Source organism: Mya arenaria, chromosome 11 (assembly GCF_026914265.1).
Source record: "Mya arenaria isolate MELC-2E11 chromosome 11, ASM2691426v1".
NCBI classification, from domain to species: domain Eukaryota; kingdom Metazoa; phylum Mollusca; class Bivalvia; order Myida; family Myidae; genus Mya; species Mya arenaria.
The window spans coordinates 2,248,747-2,269,711 of record NC_069132.1 but is presented as its reverse complement, the minus strand read 5'-3'; the positions used below and the strand labels follow the sequence as shown (position 1 = coordinate 2,269,711).

Here is a 20,965-nt window from a genome sequence, read left to right as displayed (position 1 = left end):
CCAGCATTTTTTTTCTTCCTGACATTTTAAAGCATCTTTACAAATTTGAGTTTTTATTGTTTGTCTTAATTTTCCTCTTATTTGTTTTTTGTAAAGGGAACTATAGAAGTGCACGATTTGGATTTCTGACATCATCTCTTTTGGCATTTGCTGCAACGACGTAAGTAATTTGGCTGTTCTTAATGTTTTTCATAAAACTGAATATAGAATCTGACTCGTATTTATTAGGTCACACCATATTTATGTTTGATTAATATGTCACAGACTTGCTCCAATTTAGTTCAGCTAAAATCTGTAGAACAAAAAGCATAAATTGGGATGGCCTAATGTTACTGGCTTATTGTATGTATAAATAATTGAATATACACCAGCAATTTGCACATATCTTGTTTTATATCTGCTGTAGTTCATTTCAATAATTTACTAAATCATAACAACTTGATCTTAAAAGATCCATCTTAATATGTTTTAGTTGCTAATACCTTATTATCAAATATAATGGGGTTTTATTTTGAAATTTACAAACTTCATTAAAATGTTTTGATTAAATCATCATTCCTATTTTTCAGCTCCATCTGTGTGATGATGGGACAGAAAGAAAAGAATTAAAGGACACTTCATTGAAATAGTAAAGCCCAAATTGTCTTCACCATAGTGGATTGTAAGGAATGCTTTGTGTTGAAAACTGATCATAGTTTTTACCATGGTTTTAAAGGGAAAAGACACCAGATGATACAACTGCAAGAAAAAAAGAAAATTGTCAAAATCTTACATAAAAATGATATTGTTGTGTACAATGTATTGAATCTTACTTAATCTTAGGAGCTGATCATAATGAAGAACATCATAGTAAAAAAGGGGGCTTCTGAATGGGAACTGGTCATAATGAAGAACATCATGGTAAAAAAAGAGGCTTCTGAATGGGAACTGGTCATAATGAAGAACATCATGGTAAAAAAAGAGGCTTCTGAATGGGAACTGGTCATAATGAAGAACATAATGGTAATAGTACCAGCTTCTATGGGAACTGATCATAATGAAGAACATTATGGTAAAAATACCGGCTTCTATGGGAACTGATCATAAAGAAGAACATTATGCTAAAAGGACCGGCTTCTGTGGAAACTGATTATTATTTTAGAAGTTGAACACCGCTCATAGTAGATAATGGAGTAAACTGTTGTTGTTTATCATTATAACCTTTTATTCAGTCATTAAGGAATAAAGCCATCAAGAACATAATTCATTATTTATCAGTGTCTGAGGCCTAAAAAAAAAATTGTTTGGTTAGGGTTACATCCTTTTCAAAAATAGGTAGGGCAGGTAGGCTTTTTTTATTTATTTTTTATTAGGCTTTATATAAGAATATCATTTTCATCATTGGAGAATGGTGTTAAAGCTATCTTCTGTATAAGCGTTTAAGGTTTAAACTACATATTGAAAAGCAATTTAAAAAAAAACGAAAAAAAAATATTTTTTTTTTTTTTTTTTTTAGTTTTTCAATTTTTTTTCAAACTGACTATAAAAACGGTAGGGTCGGTGCCTATTCCGTAGGTAGGGTCGGGTAACCCAAACCAAATGTATTTTTTTAGGCCTGATATAAATCTTGGAAATAGCCTATTTGTTTATGTATACAATGTATACTTTAATTTTGAATTTTGACTTCTTTGTATTCTTTGTATTTCTTCAGTTTCAAATGTTGATTTTAGACAGAGATAAGCATTTTGCAAATGTGAATAAATATGTCTATAACTTTTATGCTAAATAAAACCTGATACAGCTAACATTTTGTGCGGTGCAGAGGTTATATCATTGACTGCAGATTCAAAGAAACTGAGTTTGAAATTGGCCGACAATGGATTAAGTTTTTCTTGTTATCTTTATAATTTTTTCAGAAAACCCCTTAAGTACTTCTTTAGAAAATTTGCTAAATCTTGACCAAGCGATTTAACTGTATTAACACATGGAAAATATAAATCAAGCCTTAAATATATGAAGTCTGTTTAAGTTGTTTTAAGTATAAGAAATTAAGGAGGGTGGGAGGGGGGGGGGATTTGTTATCCACACTTAACGCCTGTGAAAAGAAACATTGGCTATTGTAAGCAATGGTCCAACTTTATGCAGAAGATGTCGCGCTTGTCCAGTCAGACGGCAGCAATGAAAATAAAGCAGACTGGCTCATTTGAAATGAACCCAAGTTTTTCCATAAAGGAAATTCTGGGTCAATGTAAAAATGATAAAATGAATTTCACTAAAAAAATAAGTTTTATATTTCATGATGATCACTTTACCATTGTAGCTTATTGGCCTTTAGATCTCAACTACCTCTACTTTGTCTTCAATTTGAGTGTTCATTTTACACCAATATATATCAAAATAACAAAAATATGTCGCCACGAAAGTTTCAATTTATGATATCCTAGCCTAAGGTTAATGAATAAATTTATTACAATTGTCATTTTTAGTTTTACTTATTTTTTGAATGAGCATTTGCATTTATTTTCAAATTTTCCTTTTTACTCACATGATACATATACTTCGCTTCTAAGTAAGACTGATTACCATTCTGTTGTCAATTTTTGTTGAAGCACATTTCGAAGACACCGTCCCATTTTATGTAAACCAGTTGTTAAACAAATTCAAAGTTAACATTTTTGTGGTTTCCATGGCATTTGAATGCATTAACTTTTGAGAGTGAGGTTGTCTAGTGCTACGTTCTCATATGGTCTTAAAATGGACATCTGTACTGTTTTCTACACAGGAAAAAAACTCAAGATGTGATTCATTTTAGCTTATATATGAATCTGTCTTCACATTTCAGCAAAAATGAAATGTCTATGAACTAACTACTATTGGAAAAGTATTAATTATACTCAAAGTGAAGTGGGGGCTTTGTAGGAATTCTTCACATCGTCACTTTTATCTGTTGGTCTGTCCCATTTTTATCCCCCCCCCCCCCCCCCCACCCCATTTAGCTTAAAAAAACTATTTTTGAAACAGGTTGAACTATTATTTCTTTGCATGTTTTATAAATTGGACATATACAAAAATGTACTGGTATTACCCATGAAATATTATTGAGATGTCTTGAAAAAAGGTTGATAACCAGCCTGTTGGCTTCTTAAACTCCTGAGTTATTGCTTCAGTCATCAAAATGAGATGATTTTGTTAACGGGCTCTGATATTAGATAAACAAGAGATGCACGTAAAACATAATGCCCCACAAATGGCAACCATTTAATTTCTGTGGGTAATTTAAGGTTATAACCAACATTCTGTCCAAGTTATAGAATAGTAGGTATAGTTATAAAAATCATGTATGCATTCTCCTGACAGCAGTGCACTAGCAAAATGGATGATAGCAACTTAGAGGATTGTCAATGCAAGGTATACAGATTGTTGCTTAACGGTCAATTAAGGTTGTAACCAACATGTTTATAATAATATGACAATTGTTAATTTCTTGCAACTTGCAAGCAAAACATTTCAGTTCATTAATCATTTAAAAAAGCACACACCTGTTTTTAAAGATAACCGTGACTGGTCATTTCAATCTGGTGACTTTGATCTAAAAATCAATCGAAGTTAACAATATGGATATACAGGTCACGATAAACCTCCCCCACTAAGTTAAAGGATCGTAGGTCAAGCATTCTTTAATCTGATAAGATTTTTGTGTTCCAGGTCACTTGACCTACTGACCTCTAAATCAATAGGGGTAATTTTCAGGTTATAACTTCCATACCAAGTTTGAGGAGCTTGGGCCCAAACATACTCTTATCAATTAATCAGAAAAGCTGTTTTTGTTCAAGGTCTTTTTGACCTTCTGACCTCAAAATCAGGTTGTGTCATCTGCTGATCATTACCAACCTCCCTTCCAAGTTTTAGGGCCTAAGCATATGCTCGTTATCAATCCGACAAGAGATTTGTGTTCAATGTCACTGTCACCTTTGACCTTTAGACTTAAAAATCAATAGGGGATATCTGCAGGCCATGACCAACTTCCCTACCAAGTTTGAGGTCATAGGCCCAAGAATTCTCTGATTCGATCTGGCAAGATATGGCCTACCGATCTACTGACATGAGCAAAGCAATCTATCTCATCTTTTTCAAAGGAGAGTTTTATTATTGCATTGTTGTTCACACCTGGATGCAAGTATTATATAGTATAAGATAAAGATTTAAGGCTTGGGCAAGCAGGTTATTTTAAACAAAGACTGTTAGTATTGTCTAGTTTTGTTGATGTGATTGACCTGTCTGATGAAGGGCTGAAACCATTTCTGTGTTTGGTTTTGGGGTTGCTTTAGGCTACCAACAGCGGTTAAAGCACCCAGCCGCAGGAACAAAACCGGCTTTTGAGAAGCCCTTTTGAGGGCTCTCCTGACTTTTGAAGCAAAATGGAGTCAATACGAACAACAAATGAAATTACAACTTAAACCAACCGCTTTATCAATAGGTTAAAAATACCCTAAAAAACTCTTTTTGGGGTCCCTGGAGCCATGAATCTGTGAAACTGCACACAATTCACAGTTCTGTTTTCTTAAATCAATGTCCGGTGGATATTAGGTCTAGTTGCCTATAAAAGATATATAATGAAGTTTTGTCACCTTATTTTAGCACATTATCTTTCTTGCAGGGACGTAAATTGACTTGAGGCTGTGATTTTAAGCAAATTTGGATGTAATTAAGTTTTTGCCAGACAATGACATAAACAAATCATCATGACAAATTGCAAGCCAACCCTATAATTTTTCAATGGAACAAAAGTGACTGTTACAAAACACAGTAAATCAATCGTGACAGAACACATTTTATTCAATGACAAGATAACAATTTTCCAACAGTAGATTATAGTGTATAACTTAACATTCACCAGAGTGCATGTAGTAATAGATTGGCATATAAAAACAGATGTCCAAACTTAAAACTTGTCAATATCAACTTGAAATATAAAGTTCAATGAAAAAAAACTATAGCTTAAATTAAGTAGTATTGAATATGTGCCCCATAATACAGATTCTGTAGGAACCAAAATATAAGCTGTAAACATTGTTTTGACAATAATATAAAACATAGCTATTTAATCCCAACATTATTCGATAGTACTTACAACAAATCTGGATAGTCAGATTTGGTCAATCATACATTTTAGGCAATAGTGCTTTCTTAAGTAATTATATACTAATTCAGAAATCAATTCTAAAGCAGATAGCCTTTAGTGAATAATTTTCAATCAGTTTTAAAGTTATAATGGTCCATCTTTTCCTATTGAAAAAATGCATAATATTTGCCCGATACACGTAAGGGAAAATATTGATTTCAACACTACTAAGACTATGCTTTAAGCTGATAAAAAAAATTGTCTAACATTTATAATGAATATTATAAATGTTAATTCCCCCAGAGCATTTTTTCAATAGTGAATTACTCACGAAATACATTTTTTTGCCATATCATTTAAGCATTTAAACTCATTCTGATGATGCAAATAGCAATACCAAATAATTTCCGGTCATGTGATTTTGAAATGAAGTATTGTACATTAAAAGTTTTATTTATAAGATGTTTGCAAATATTCCTTTGCTGGGCAACACAGTCTTCACTTGTGGTAGCAACAATGTTGCTCTCCGGTTTTAGCCACTTGGTTCAATCCAGCTTGGTTTGTTTGCCAAGAAATGGATCTTTACTTTCAGGGAGTCATCCTTTATATAGCCATTCACTGGATTCAGAACTTTTTCCATTTTCTCAAAAGCCCCAAATCCCCAATCAAATTGTTCTGGTGTGAAGGTGTGTGAGATTTTCAAGCACCTGTTGTTCTTGTCCGATGCTCCTGAATGCTTTTTCATTATCAAAATGCCTTTCACAACACATGACCAATTTTCTATTCCATCCGGAGGTTCACACTGAAGAAAGAAACCAAAGTTTTCTGGAGAGATTTTCAGGAATGCATTGAACTTGAAGTTCCAAAGAGTTATTTGTTTGCTTTTTTGCCATTTCAGCTTAGACACATTTGTGACTGTGTGTCTGATAGTTGCTCCTACGGCATTTTCAAAACCCGCCAACTCTTGCGTATTAAACCCTTTTGACATGTCAATCAATATGTACGATTTTACTAAATTTGTATGAAGTGCAGTATTTGCAGCTTGTTGTTTTTCGACTACTTCTTTTAACACCATTGCCATTATTTCATCAGAAACAAGACCACTAGGAATGTTAACAAGGTCTGATGGATTCTTATCAAGTAATCTGGTAATGCAACTATCTCTGACAGAATTCAGATTGTGAAGCGTAACTTCGGTAAGACACACAAGTATTTTTTCTGTGGACACATCAGCACTCATAACAAAGCGCTGAAGGAATTTCTCGCATTTTTTCTTCAACGATTTCACCTGGTATTCATCTGCTAGTGGCAAAACTTTGTACACATTTTCTATGGTGATTGGCTTTTTGATGTTTGGGTAGAGGCAGCACAAAAACTCGTGAAAACTTTCAAATTGCTTGCCAGGAAGTTCCACTTCATTCTGGTACCGCTCTGTAAACTCTGAACCAAACATTGCTTCAAAAACAGGAGATGCCAGTGCAAGCACCACTTTTGCTGCGTACATTTGTTTCTTTTCGACGACGAACGCGACATCATCTTTCCATGTTTTGACAGTAAAATCAAGAACAGGGTTTGCCTTTTCCGCCTCGTCCATACTGGACTCCATTTCGTCGTTCGAGTCAGTTTCTACCGCTTGAGCAACATGCTGGTCTTTTCGAAAAAGTTCACTCATAATAACACTCAAGAAATATATTTCACTGAATTCAAAGAAAGTAGATCAACTTCCCTTTCCAAATATTTTTCGGTCCATGTAAAAAGTTTAACTAAGGGAGGTAAAATGACAAATAAGTTCAACTTCCGGATGCGGGTTACAACATACTATTATAACATCTCTGCAACTCTTAAGCCGGAATCAGGTGCAGCTCCATGATTTGATACTAGGAGTAAGATTTGTTATTAGTCCCAGTTTGATATAAGAGGCAGGAGATATGTTACACCCTCCCCTTTCATCCAAATTATTTTAATACCGACTCTAAGTGTGGTGTTTGGGCTGGGGATTCATGTCCTGCTGGTCCCGATTCACGGTGAATTTGATCTGGCTGCTTCAACAAATGCTAGTCTTTAAGAGAGCCCAATACTTCCCTGAAAGTCAACGTATTACTAGTATTACGTTATTTTTCAAACGTTAAAGTAAACAGCTTTTCGGTGATTAATAAAGATTTATCAGTAACTGAAAATGAAAGTTCACTGGTTCAAACATCTGTGAGTTGCATAGCGCGATTTTGGGCCCGGCTTTGAACATGCATTGTGCTTTATTTTTTATTTGTTACTTGAATGGTATTTTAGGAAGCAGCACTGAAAAGAAAGATTCTAAGACGATAAAGGCTCCAAAATGGCGCATGATATGTTTATACAAGGAAGACCACGTATTGAGTATTTCTAATATTAAGTTTAGCGTACGTTGGTCACACACTGACGACATAATAAAAGTAAACTTAATATACTTCTTGGAATGACAAACATAATTCATGTATAATTATTCCAGCTAGCTTATTAGTTTCTGTTTTTTATACCAGTTTATTTTCTGTCTAAAATATGTGTATGATCTAAATGTTAATTACGGATTTCCTGATTGCGAATCAAACATAGAAATAGCGCACATGAGAAAATTACTTCCGTTACATTACGCAAAAGAAATAGGACGCTTGTTCTCGAATTTAAATGTGTTTTTTTTATCCCACGACACTGCTATTGTTGTTTTCATTTTATAATTAATTTTCATCCATTAAAGCATGAAATTAACAAAATATTATATAAATTGCCTGTTCTGTGGATTGTGTAACGTGCGAGCCAATGAAACAAACACCAGCAGATCCCTTCTGGGAAAAGCATGCACGACCTTGAAGGGGTCCACTGGTCTTTATATACACTAACTTCTCTATGCTCACATAGCCCGGGCTTTGCTTATTTGCATATTACCAACCAAGTTTACATCCGGTATGAACGTACTTCTGTTTTATACGGAATATTAATCATTATGAACGCACCTCCGCCGCTGTAGACCTTCGCCGCCTACAGGGGACCGTTACACTTCAACCATACTTCAGCTTATACATTCAATAACGTTTTTGATAAGGCCTCTAGAAACATAGGTTTAACAACAGAGAGGGGCTTACACGTCTGGCCTCCGGGTTGATAAAGGTGATATAAACTTACTTACCAGATCAAAATTTCCTCCGAACACACCAAAATACTCAAAGAATCCGCCATTTTGTTCCGCATTGAATATGTCCCTCGCTTAATATTCCCCAAAATTAAATTACGTTGGATCCCCTGCCTTTGGTCCCATGAGATATGAACTTGACACAAGCAACTCGAAGTGATACAACCCACAGGTCTACCAACTTACATTACATTCCCTATGCATGCATCCTAACACAGACTAGGTCACTAGGTCAGATTTTAGGAAATATTTTCCCTATGTCATTAATTTATTTCTTTTTTTCTGGAAACTTTTTACAGTTTTTTTTCTGCATAATACATAAAGTCAAATAAAATTGTATTTAAAAAAATGCATGACATTTATCAAATCTTCATGAAACTTGTTCCGAAAAAATGCCTGCATTGTATTTTAAGCTATTGTGAATATGAGTCATCTTGGGTAAAATACTAAGGCATTAGGTAAAAATTTTAGAAACTTTTTCCTTGTCCTAGATTTAAATTCTAATTTACTCTTAAAAAATATTTGTGTGCATGAAATCTAAAATGATGAAGTGTGTCATCTGGGGTTAAAAACTAGGTCTCTGGAACTGAAATTACATTGTGAAAAAAAAACTGATGCATTTATAAAATGTTATTTTTTCCTTACTCAAATGGAATAGTTTCTGTTGATCTTCTTGGAATTTGACGCAAATTCTGCGGAGGAATTAAACTATAATTTTGATATATTATGCGAGAAGTGCAACCCTAAAAATCAGTATAATTAAAACAAAAGTATTAATGTTCAGGAAAGGCTAAATATTAAGTACCTAGAGCATTAGAGTTTGTAGATGACGGTAGTGAATAATCGTTCTTACTTAGGGATAGGTTTTATAAATAGGAGGTCCCTTTATCCCATCAACAAAACCCTAGCTGTTCAAGACAATAAACAAATTAAACATATTATAGTAAATGTGCTAATTTTCTCCTGAACATTAAACTGAACTCATCGCTAAGCTTACTAAAGCAACAACATGTAGAATGTATAGGTCTGAAATATGGGACTTTATCAAAATAATCTATATAGAAAGAATACATGCGCAATATTTGACCAAATATATACTATCTTAAAACAACTAGTTAACAATTGTATTTTAGCATTTTGACGAACACTTTGCTTGCTAGTCTAAAGGTTCGCCTCTACGTATAGTTTAACATTTATTTAGACGTGCACAAAAAGATACGTAATTCAGTTTCATTAAAGGTTTAAAGTCCTTTAATAATAACTGGGCGAAACAAGTAAAATTTGTTCTAATTTCATTGGGATTACATCATGTTTGGTTACCTCGGAGTGTTGGAGATTACTCTAAATTTTTGATACTTTTAAAACAAAGACTAACAGTTAATCAGTTAAAATCTCCATGGTAGACTAAACTAGTCTGCTAGGGTTTTGTTTTGTAGCAATATAAATTTTTTCAGTTTGATATTTAAAGTGAATTAATGTTGAGAAATATGAGAATGTTCTCGACATATTGAGATTTTCATCTCATAATAATTATATTAGTATTAGCACTTGTAGATGGAATATGGTTTCTGGACTTGTCCATCTTGTAACACGTTCTATGTGTTACACTTCCTTTCCGAAAGTAGACTAAAATACAAGCTTGATATTATTGCGTTTTTATAGCTAAGAATGATTATATGATTAGACATGGATGGCCCTGGGGTATTTTCTGTTATGTACTGTTGTAGCTGTCTATATGGTTGTCTCCTGACGGAGACTGCATAGATAGGGTGCCAACACACTATATACTGTTTTTTAGTATTTCATAGCTAGGTGCCAACTGTCTTTCCAGCGTTACCAAACTTTCTCGGTTGTCAGCCAGCCTTCCTTGATGTCATGAAATGTTTTAAAGGCACAGATGTACTGCTTAACATACACGTCCTCGGCCCATCTGTCACTTGGTGTTTGCCCCTTATCTCGGTACACCCTTTAGATGGTGGGGCAGATAGTGGTGGGCAATCAATACCTCGTCTATGTTGGCTTCCAAGTTCACCGCGGTGTAGCCAAGGAACTGCAAAGTTTGAGTAGCCAGGATGAGGTTGAACATTACTTTCGGGAAACTCATTCTGATCCACACCGAAGCGAAACCCTGGGAGAATGTGATAGAAGAGGTCAAAGCAGTGATGAAAACACACGTTCATGGTCAGCTCCATGTCCCAGTGGTATTCCATACAAGGTTTACAAAAATGCCCAAAACTTCTAGGGACACTGTGGTCTCTCTTGGTGTTGTCTGGAGGAAAGGTACTATACCAGAGTGCTGGCAACTGCATGGCGGTCTGTATGGTCCTAAAGGAGAACAACTCGTCAAGCGATTTCAAACTATCCAATTGCTGAGCGTGGATGGAAATATATTTTCTTCATTCTTGCCAAGGGAATGACAACCTACATGATAAGCGTTATGACCACACTTAAGTCCACCTCAATGGTCGTTATTGAGTCTTTTGACGATACTTGCACATGACAGTCTGTTTACAGGGATATATAACAAACGTCAAACTGATGTAAAAAAAAGTATCTCTGAACGCTCATATCTGTGGCTAATACTTACTTCAACACGATAGACCCATCATGCCGAGATAGACCAATCATGCCGTCATGCCGAGATAGACCCATCGTGCCGAGATAGACCCTCATGCCGTTGTTTGATTGAATATACATTTCAGTCGTTGAAGCCTACTTTACCATATTTATTATGTTCTCAATAATACATAACAAGCAACGATAACATTAATCATGTAGACATATTTCGAGCTGTCTTAATTTTACTGGATCAACCAGTAAATACATTTGAAAAGAAATCGGATTTCAAAAGGATACAAAACCGACCAATTATTTAAGTCAGTTGTATACTAAGTATCTACTATTAACACAGCTAGAAAATATATGACACATTTGCATTGACGTGTGCATTGACTTCAAGGGTTACAAACCCTCTTCCTTCAGATGAAAATGAGAAAGAAATGAAGAAAAAAAATGACAATTTCTATAACATCCGGAGAAAAACAGAAATACATCAAATAAAACATAACATGAATAGTGTGGAAATATTGCACATTAAAATAAATGTTGCAAAAGAGAAATAATTCATACTATAAAACATTGATGAATTAGAACTCCAATGAAGTTAAGTAATCTACTGCAACATAATCATTATAATAACTTCTGACTTATCTCCATCTAGCCAAATGTCCCCTCAAACTTAGGATACTCATGCTAAACATTGACAACTATTATATTTAAAAAAATCCATTTCACTCTATAGCCATTTCAGATATTTTCAACCAATGAAAATGAAACCATAAATTAATGGGAACAAATACATGTATCAGAGATCCACCTCAAAGCACTTCCTTTAAGGGGCTTTGACATTTACATTATATGTCACTGTCACATGGTCCCGTCTATATCATATGACGTCATCAAATCTCGTGCGGTTTTTGTGGAACGAATCTCATTCCTATAAAGAACAGTATAAGATACACGATACACGAGGACCCCATCACAGCGCACGCCTCCCACACGGAGTTGCCCTCCAGGGAGTAGCTCTCGAGCGCCTGTTCGCCTGTCCGTATACACGAGCCGGGGAGGGCGTCATCGCAAGTGAACGAGAGCCCGAGAATCTGGACCTGACATAGCGCCTGGAAACCCCACTTGAGATAGGAGACCGAGGAGACCCACTTCAGACCTGTAACATGGTAAAGAGCTGTTCATACCAAGAATGATGTGAGTGTAACAAAACAGGTGGAAACAGCGCTGATCCCAATAAATTTGGTAGAGGGTCATCATATGATGCTGTATAACAAATATCTAAGGTCTCGGCCTTGTGGCTTTAGACAAGAGGAGATTTAAAGTTGTTCTTGTGCAAATCTATAGGAAACTTGTGACCCATAGGGCGGGGCCGGTTTTAACCCCAGGGGCATAAATTGAACACACTTAGCAGAGGACCACTATACTGATGCTACATACCAAATATCAACGATAAGGGCCCAACTGTTTCGGACATTTTTAATTGTTTTCCTAATAATTTTTTATGTAAACCAGGTGACCCCAGTGCGTGGTCAATTTTGATCCCAGATGCAGCTTAAACAATCTTGTTAGAAGACAAACAGTCAATGTAATGCACCAGTCAATTGTAACCACGGCCCCCAGGTCCGGGGAATAGCGGGGACTTTGACTTTCGGTCCAGCCAACCCCGGCTAAAATCCCCGCCCTGCGGGAACGAACAGATGGTAAAATCCCCGCCAAATGCCCCCGCGCCCAAGGGACCCTAGGTAAGGCCCATTACCCGCTATATCTAAAGCGAAGACAAAACCACCGCATTCACCCGGCACTGCGGGGCCACCTGAAAGGTAAAAACACGCGGCCCATTTCCCCGGTATACCCCCGGACCTGGGGGGGGGGGGGGGGGGCGTGGTTACAATTGACTGGTGCATAACACATCCTCATACATCAAGTTTTTGGCTTTTTGTTTTTTGGATTTTCTTTTCGGTCGCCGTTTCAAGCAGAGTTCTGCATTGGATTCATTTTAAACCAATTTGAAAGGTCACCACCCAATGAATATCCCTGGGAAGTTCAAAATTGTTCAAGCCGTATAGAAGCTGTTGTTTAAAGAATCAAACGCAATACATACGTAAGGAAGGGTTGTGTTTTATGAGCATATGTACTGAATTTCTAATTACATGCATGAACAAGATTAAACAAACCATCAAAACAATATTATCTTTAATTAAGACTTTGCACACTGACCACTCTTATATAGCACTCACCATCAAATATATTATCGAGGTTGATAAAGAAGCCCGCGGACATGATGTACATGGAGAAGAACGTCTGAGCAAAGAAACATGAGAGCTGGAATGTGGGCATCACGGTGGCGGAGAACATGGCGAGGGTACGACTACAATACACCAGCAGGAACAGGATGGCGAACACCGTCAGGAAGTCGTACACGTTCATCTTGAGGGCCGCTATGAAGTAGACCGGCACCGCGTACACCGCAACGTAGAATGTGTGGAATGGTAACTCGCTAAAGATCTACGGGTGGAAAATTTGAAGCACTTCAAGCATTTTGCCTGGGCTGCTCCTTATATCACATTGAAAGCACGGTTGTTGTTGTTCATAGGATATTTTAAATTGATCGGATTTGAATAAATCAACCATATATTATTAAAGAGATGCTTGAGCGTTTAGTTATTCTGGTTAAGTTTCCATTTAAGTATATTTGCACGTACGTCATGTACTTATTAAAAATGGAGGACAATCCGAGAAAAGCTATTCTTTTAATAATTACAAAAACATCGTTTATGTATTTTAGTTGTTGAGCACCTGTACCAACCTTAGCAAAGTAGTACGGACCAACCCCATACAGCCTGTCTTCTAGTTCGAAGTAAAGGAATGACCGTTCTTTATGATCTGAAGAAAGTACGAAACTGAATATTCAGCTCTTTATTTTCTCGTTGTTTTATCTAGAATAATTGTCATTACGTAAAGAAGAAAAATTGATATAAATCAACGTTAAACAGATCTGTTGCCGCGTACACATCACCATAGATTATGTAACTAGGACCTATACAATCCCTTTTGTATAAAAAGCTTACAACAATTCCAGTACATTTCGAACACCATGTATCACCTCACAAGTAATACGTACAGACGCCGATGAGATCCAGGACCACCATGTAGGGGTAGAGGGCGCCCAGGATGTACATCATGCCGAACCTGTCCCGCATGGACGACTGGTCTTTGGCAAGGTTAAAGTAGACGAGCCCTACCACCACCGACATGGCCGCCGCCTGGATGAACTGGGTTGCTAGGTAACCGTAGTCTTCGACGATGTTCCGGGTGGACCGTCTTCGGGAGTAAAAAAAAGTGAAATTAAATGTTTTGAGCATTGAAGTATATATAGTCTATCGGGGACAACGAGGTTTGAAATGTGAAACCTCAAAATGGCGTAGTTTAAGGACTTATAGATATACAGAAATATTGATTCTGTTATGCCTCGAAAGCGATGATACATAACAAGTAGCGGAAACGCAACGCCACATTGATGGGCGGAATATAATTTATTACCTTTACAAAAGCAAGAGTTTCGAAACAAATGAACTTCTCACTGTCGCCAAATACCTGTAGAGTATCCAGAACTGTTTTAGAGAGCCAGGCAGGTGGTCCAGGTTCCGGAACATGGCGAGGACGGGCCACTGTTCTTTTCGCTTGTCATCCTCATTTTGCGAGCCACCGGAAGTGACGTCAGACAGCTCTTTCTCCTGCCGCTTGTGGTTGTCCATGAGCGCTCGCACTGTGGTGGTACTGGTCACTTCCGTTTCCTCGCTCGTCGGATCGATTGTTGCGAGGTCCACTGCAGAGCAATGTGAAGCACGTCACCATCGTGTTTTGCGTTAGGACTTATTCATATAATATGACTCTTACCCACAAGCTTTTCTTGCAAACAGATTGAAGGCATACTCCAAAAATCAGGTAATAAAGTGACAAATAAGTTATTGCTCGTGCATCTAGTGGCTAGAGGAAAGGGTTATCAGACTGAAAAGGACGGGGATGAGGGCCAACAGCTATTCTTGGACATTTGACCGTCCAATATTACGTTGTTATTGTTCATAGTAGGATTTGTGCTTCCCAAATCTACTGAACTTACCATAAAAGTCACACGGGTTCGTGAACTCCGGGCAAGGATATCCGAGGTCGCTGAAGTACGGGACCATGCTTTGGGCCTGACCACAGTATACCATCTCACCCTTGGACAATATTAATACGCGGTCAAACAGCTCGAAGATGTCAGACCTGAAACGCAGGTTAAAATTGTGGAGGATTTTCAGGTAATGATAAGAGGGTTTAAAGCAGGCTTTACACGAGAGGAAACTGGAGGCCCCAATTTCTCGAAACTTCTTAAGTCTCTTATAACAGGATTAAGCTAAACCCATTATTTTTGTCTTTCAATATTTTGCGTTTTGTATATTACGATATGAATTATCGTTACTATTATCACAAGTAATCATTTTTCATTTATATAAATTCACTATAAATATGTATTTTGGCTAATTGAAATAAGCAACTTAAGCCTGTTAAGCTTAAGAAGTTTCGAGAAATTGGGGCCAGTATATAAACTTCCGAATTCGTTAGAATTATAAAAGATATTCCGACTTGATAGTGTTCAGTTAAAAGCAAACTTGTCATAAAGAGTTCTATTTGGGAAAATATTAACACAACATTAAAGGGGACTGTTTGTGAATTGCATCCAAATCACTTAATGAGAACATTCCTATGGAAATTTTGTTCATTTGCTAGCATGATCAACCTTTCTGAAAATATTCTTTCCAGGAATATGTCGACTACGTCCATGTTTAATGCAAAACTCTATTTTACCTGGGCTGGTGGATTGACAGAAGGACTGCCCGGTTGTTGCGCGCCAACTTGGCCAACGTCTCCACCAGGTGGTGAGCCGTGAACGAGTCTAGACCGGAAGTAGGCTCGTCCAGGAACAATACGCCTGGAAGAATCTTAGATGGATAACCAAACGCAATTTCATGATATCGCTTCATCATGGCTCCAAACTATTATCTATACCGTAAATGGTTTTAAGAAATATTTTTTAAGGAAGATCGAAATGTTTGACGTATGCATGGGACTACCAAAATGCACTGAGTCAACAAACAGATCCAGGTGGATTTAAAGTGAATGATTTTCGTTTTGGACGAATTAATAGCGTTTTTTCTTGATCATCAAATTATGACAGTTTAAGTCCATATATTGCAAAACAAGTATGACTACGAGTTACTTTGCACTCACTAGGATCTAACAGCAGCTGGACACCGATGCTGACCCGGCGGCGCTCCCCACCAGAAACACCCCTGTCCTCTGCCCCGCCCACCTTGCTGTCCGACACGTGCGAGAGGCCCAGCTCCATGATTACGCTGTCAACCTGAAACCAGAAACAGAAAACATGCTCAATGGATATTTTCATTATGTGGATGTCGCGACAATCTTTTTTTCTAAATGTATGTTTTATATGATTTTAATAGCATCATCACATCAATAAAATATGCACTAATAATGGAAATTACTTCCGCTTTAGTTTAATTATTAATGTAATTATTTGATAATAATACTAATAGAGTTTATTTGATGGGTAGTAGATTAAGCCATAAGAATATTAAATGAACCACATTTGATATTCATGTATATCAGTTCTCACTTGTGTCCATTCAAGACTAGAATTTCGTGAATCGGATGGGTCGCCGGTCAGGAGCGCCCTACCTTTTCTAGCCAAGGTCACAATGACCATAAGCATTTACCTATTCAACCCAAAATGGGGTCATCTACTGATCACAATGCATTCTAAGTCTCACGTGTGATGCCGACGCGAACGACGACGCAAGACGCAGGCGACATAAAGATCACACTTGAGATGTATTAGCTTGCCGATTTAAATGAAATCTCACCCTGCCACCTTACTGTCTTCCTAGTTCATGTTTTTCCTATTTAATATATACAAAATAACATAGAGCAGTTCAACTCACTCTTTTCTCAATTTGGCTACTGGTGAAGGTGGTTGGCAGCTTAAGCTGAGCCACAAACATGAGGGTCTCCTTGACGGTGAGGTGAGGCAGCAGGCGGTCATCCTGACGGACGTATGCGGAGCAGCCCCGCACCATGGCGCTTGTGCGCTGGTGGTTATTCAGGTACACGTCGCCATCAATCAACCCGCTGCCCTCCGTCCGGCACGCAATCACGTCCAGCAGGGTGGTCTTTCCGCTGCCTGTTGTTATCAGAACAGGCTGAGTATAAACTTTCAATTTTAAAAAAAAAAACATCAAAATAATTAACAAACATCTTTGTTCCTTCAATTCATTATAAAGATATAAATTATTTAGGAAATAATTATCATAGTCAGTTACCTGAGTTTCCCATTATGGCCAACATCTGACCGCTCTTGACGCTAAATGAGACGTTTTTGAGGACCTGCTGCGGCTCGCTGGCGTCCACCCACTCCCACGGAAGCTGCATCGTAGACAGCTTCTGCCACCATGACAGGGACTGGGGATTTACTGTGTACGATAGGTTCCTGTAGTAAATGGAAGGTTTAACTGATATCACACTAAAAACCTCGAAAACGTTACAATTTAGCACCAGAAGAAATGTAGGACAGAGTCAATGACAACTTTACAATGTTTACAAGTACAACATTAAATTATTAAAGTAACTGATGACTTCTTCAAAAAAAGTCACGTTCACGCAGGGTAAGAGCACAATGGTGTAAGAAAGGGTAATTACATTAAGGTACACGTAACCGCTCTACGGAACGTGTAGCGCTGTATTTTGCTGTGAACGAAGTTGAACATTTACCTTTATAGTACGCGTTTATTTTACTTTAAAAACTACATGTGTCACTTACTTGACTTTGACATCCACGGCCGGCCGTTTGGTGAAGGAGGCCTCCGGAATGCAGTAGATGGAAGACGGGTTCGTGGCTCGTGCCGCCATGACGTCATCTGGCGTCAACACTGTATATATGACGTCAACGCGGTTTAATATTGGCATTGGTGTAAAATGTACCAAAGAACACTTTCCACCTGATTCCAAGTAAGTCACATCATGAGTAAAAGTTGAATGATGATCATGTGTGTCAGTTCTGAGACAAATATTCGTCATTCAACCTTATTACCTGTGGCTGACCTGGAACTTTGTGCTTTCATGAGCTTTTAAAACAACATTAAACCATTCGTAAACAAATCATCACATGCTTGCCATAGTCTTAGTAACATATTTTTTAAAGTCCAAGTAAAAGGTGAACATTATAATAAAATTACATCAATGAAACAGGACTAAGTTAAAAATTGATTCATATTAGTTATTTAGTCCAATTTTTAAACGTCATCCTGATAATAGATCAAAGATACATAAGCCTGTGTTTACTTTATTACAAATATCGTCGTTACCTTACAGCAAAACATTTTGAAATTTCCTACAAAATGACAACTGGTCTGATAGTTGGTCCAAGAACCTGAACCCCTGCAGATCAAGGCCGTTATCGACCAATAACGGCTTAAGTCGGCCTCTCAAAGAGTTGAGTATTGAATGTTATCTCAGCAATATTAAATATGAATTTATATCTATATATCGAATTTTAGAGATTTCAATTTTTAATAAACATTATTAACAACAGGAAACAAACACAATACGTGACATTCATGATGGTGATCGTTTGGATGCCTTACAACGGATGACGCAAAAAGGTTTCAAAATTTCATTTCATGTTTGTTAATTTGTTGTATAATAATTAAATATCTCTGAAAAACACTGGCTTACCTTTAAACCAAAGAACCACAAGTATAACTCTCTGAGATGATTGGATTACGTGTATAACAAGTTTTTTTAATGGAATTTAATTGATGACCATGGTATTTCTTTTGTCTAACACTTAACCGAGTATTTACACACACAACTAAAACTGGAAAGTTTATCATTCGTTATCTTCATTGTTTGTTTGCTGTACGGTAGAGAATAAGTCATGGTTGTATTTCGGTTGCGCCCCTTAGACTGCCTGAATCAAGAGTGTGTCGGAGAGTGGCGAGCACAGGACTTGACCTTATCTCGAGGGTGTGCAACTTAAGGGCGCGTCATGGGGACGTAACTTAAGTTTGCACCCCTCCGACACGAACCATAACTATAGACTGTTAACGTATATTGGGAAAGGGCCTGGGGATCCCCTTGCCAAAGTGTGGTCAATATCGGTGCATTCTGGTGTAATTTATACGTGCATCTTCTTGTTCTACCTGGAGATATGGACGCTCATTGATGCTCAAAGCCACCCTTACTCTATCTTGAGTGTAGAATGATATCTCTCTGAATACTATAATAACGATACTTTTTACAAATATTATTGATTAAGACCAATGCAGACAAACAAAAGGTCATAATTTTGCAATAGCGGCTATCTTATAAACGATTGCGTGTCTGAAACAAGGAAGTCAGACCAAATTTCTCAGGTAAGACACTTTTAATGAATTGAAAGAACTTTCCTGATTTAAATATTTCAACCATTTAACATAACCGCAGTGGCCGTATTTCAAAAGCAACTTAATATGGGTATTGTATAAATGTTTTGTTTCTTGGGGAAAGTTACTCCATAAATTACTAGAAATATCAGTTTCTTCATTTTAACTTGAAAGTATTTGTTTTTCATAACTATTTCTTTGTAAAGAATAAAACAGTTAAAGAAACTGTCATATTCGAGGGAAATCAATTATTCTAAGGAACTTTTATAGTCCGACAACTCGGATGCGTTCTAGTAATTACACTAAAAATAAATTATATATGCACAACTTGGTGAAATTCATAACCATGGTTCACACGTCGGAAAGTGCATTGATTAGTGGTATAAAGTGATATATTATCATAGATATATCTTTGTTATCACAATTGTTTTGCCCATTTGACCAGACAAAATAAACATTTGAACAGAATGATGCAATGTCTAGGTCTGTCACCATCACGGGTTGACAGTCATCATATCCTGTTATCTTCTATAAAGTCAGCTGTTATCAGTGATGAACTTTACTTTCATGAAATTAGTGTGAAGCAACAGTAAACAACAACAACACCAATGACAACACAATACTCTGTGTTGCATTTATGTCCCTTACACTGTATAGATCAACATCGATCTTAAAGACATTAGCACTTAGTCATTTTGAATGTCGATCTCAATGACATCAGGACTTTGCCATTTTGCATGTCAAGCTAAAGGATTTTAGGACATTGTCATTTTTAATGTTGAGCTGTCTGTTATAAAGACTTTGTAAATTTGAATGTCGAACTGAAGGACATTTGGGCTTTGTCATTTTGAATGTCGAGCTAAGGATTTTAGGACTTTGTAATTTTTAATGTTGAGTTTTATGAAATTAGGACTTTGTAAATTTGCATGTCGAGCTAAAGACATTTGGGGTTTGTCATTTTGAATGCCGAGCTAAATGAAATTAAGATTTTGTCATTTTGAATGTCGAGCTGAATGAAACTAAGAGTTTGTCTTTTTGAATGTCGAGCTGAATAAAATTAAGACTTTGTCATTTTGAATGTCAGGCTGAATACAATTAGGACTTTTTCACTTTGAATATTGAGCTTAAAGACATTCGGACTTGGTCATTTTAAAATGTCGAGCTAAAGGACATTATGATTTTGTCATTTTGAATGTAGAGCTAAAATATTAGGATTTTGTCATTTTGAATGTCGAGCTGAATGAAATTAGGAACTCGTAATTTTGAATGTCGAGCTAAAGGCCATAAGTACTTTGTCATTTTGAATATTGAGCTAAAGGTCATTAGGACTTTGCAATTTTGAATGTCGAGCAAAAGGACATTATGACATTGTAATTATGACTTTATGAGTGTCGAGCTGAATAGAATTAGGACTTATTCATATTGAATGTTGAACGGAATAGAATCAGGATTAAGTCTTTTGAATGTCGAGATAAAGTGCATATTAAGTCATTTATCATTTTAAATATTGAGCTAAAGGACATTAGGACTTTGTCACTTTGAATGTTGAGCTTAAGGACATTAGTACTTTGTCATTTTGAATGTTGAGCTTAAGGAAATTAGGGTTTAGTCATTTTGAATGTCGAACTAAACGAATTTAGTACCTTGTCATTT

The 20,965-nt window shown here is 36.7% G+C and overlaps 2 protein-coding genes across 8 annotated transcripts in view; both read right to left on the bottom strand.

Moving 5' to 3' along the window:
- Nucleotides 1-4,790: 4,790 nt before the first annotated feature.
- On the bottom strand, nucleotides 4,791-6,853 carry LOC128207504 (uncharacterized). The gene has a single exon (XM_052910455.1). The coding sequence runs from the start codon at nucleotides 6,771-6,773 to the stop codon at nucleotides 5,634-5,636; it is 1,140 nt and encodes a 379-aa protein (XP_052766415.1). The 5' UTR covers nucleotides 6,774-6,853; the 3' UTR covers nucleotides 4,791-5,633.
- A 4,122-nt stretch (nucleotides 6,854-10,975) lies between these two features.
- The window catches only part of LOC128208287 (ATP-binding cassette sub-family G member 8-like), a 26,169-nt gene continuing 16,179 nt past the window's right edge, over nucleotides 10,976-20,965 (bottom strand). For 6 of the 7 annotated variants that reach the window (XM_052911812.1, XM_052911810.1, XM_052911814.1 and 3 more), the window contains 11 exons: nucleotides 17,710-17,818; nucleotides 17,213-17,379; nucleotides 16,835-17,073; nucleotides 16,104-16,236; nucleotides 15,681-15,804; nucleotides 14,953-15,098; nucleotides 14,427-14,658; nucleotides 13,954-14,153; nucleotides 13,639-13,715; nucleotides 13,070-13,337; nucleotides 10,976-11,988 (listed from right to left, as the gene is read on the bottom strand). In XM_052911812.1, the coding sequence (XP_052767772.1) occupies nucleotides 11,723-11,988; nucleotides 13,070-13,337; nucleotides 13,639-13,715; nucleotides 13,954-14,153; nucleotides 14,427-14,658; nucleotides 14,953-15,098; nucleotides 15,681-15,804; nucleotides 16,104-16,236; nucleotides 16,835-17,073; nucleotides 17,213-17,379; nucleotides 17,710-17,818 (1,961 nt within the window). In that variant the 3' untranslated portion in view covers nucleotides 10,976-11,722. Of the gene's footprint in view, nucleotides 11,989-13,069; nucleotides 13,338-13,638; nucleotides 13,716-13,953; nucleotides 14,154-14,426; nucleotides 14,659-14,952; nucleotides 15,099-15,680; nucleotides 15,805-16,103; nucleotides 16,237-16,834; nucleotides 17,074-17,212; nucleotides 17,380-17,709; nucleotides 17,819-18,623; nucleotides 18,790-20,965 lie in introns of those variants that run through there. The other variant, XM_052911816.1, reaches the window with a different exon arrangement.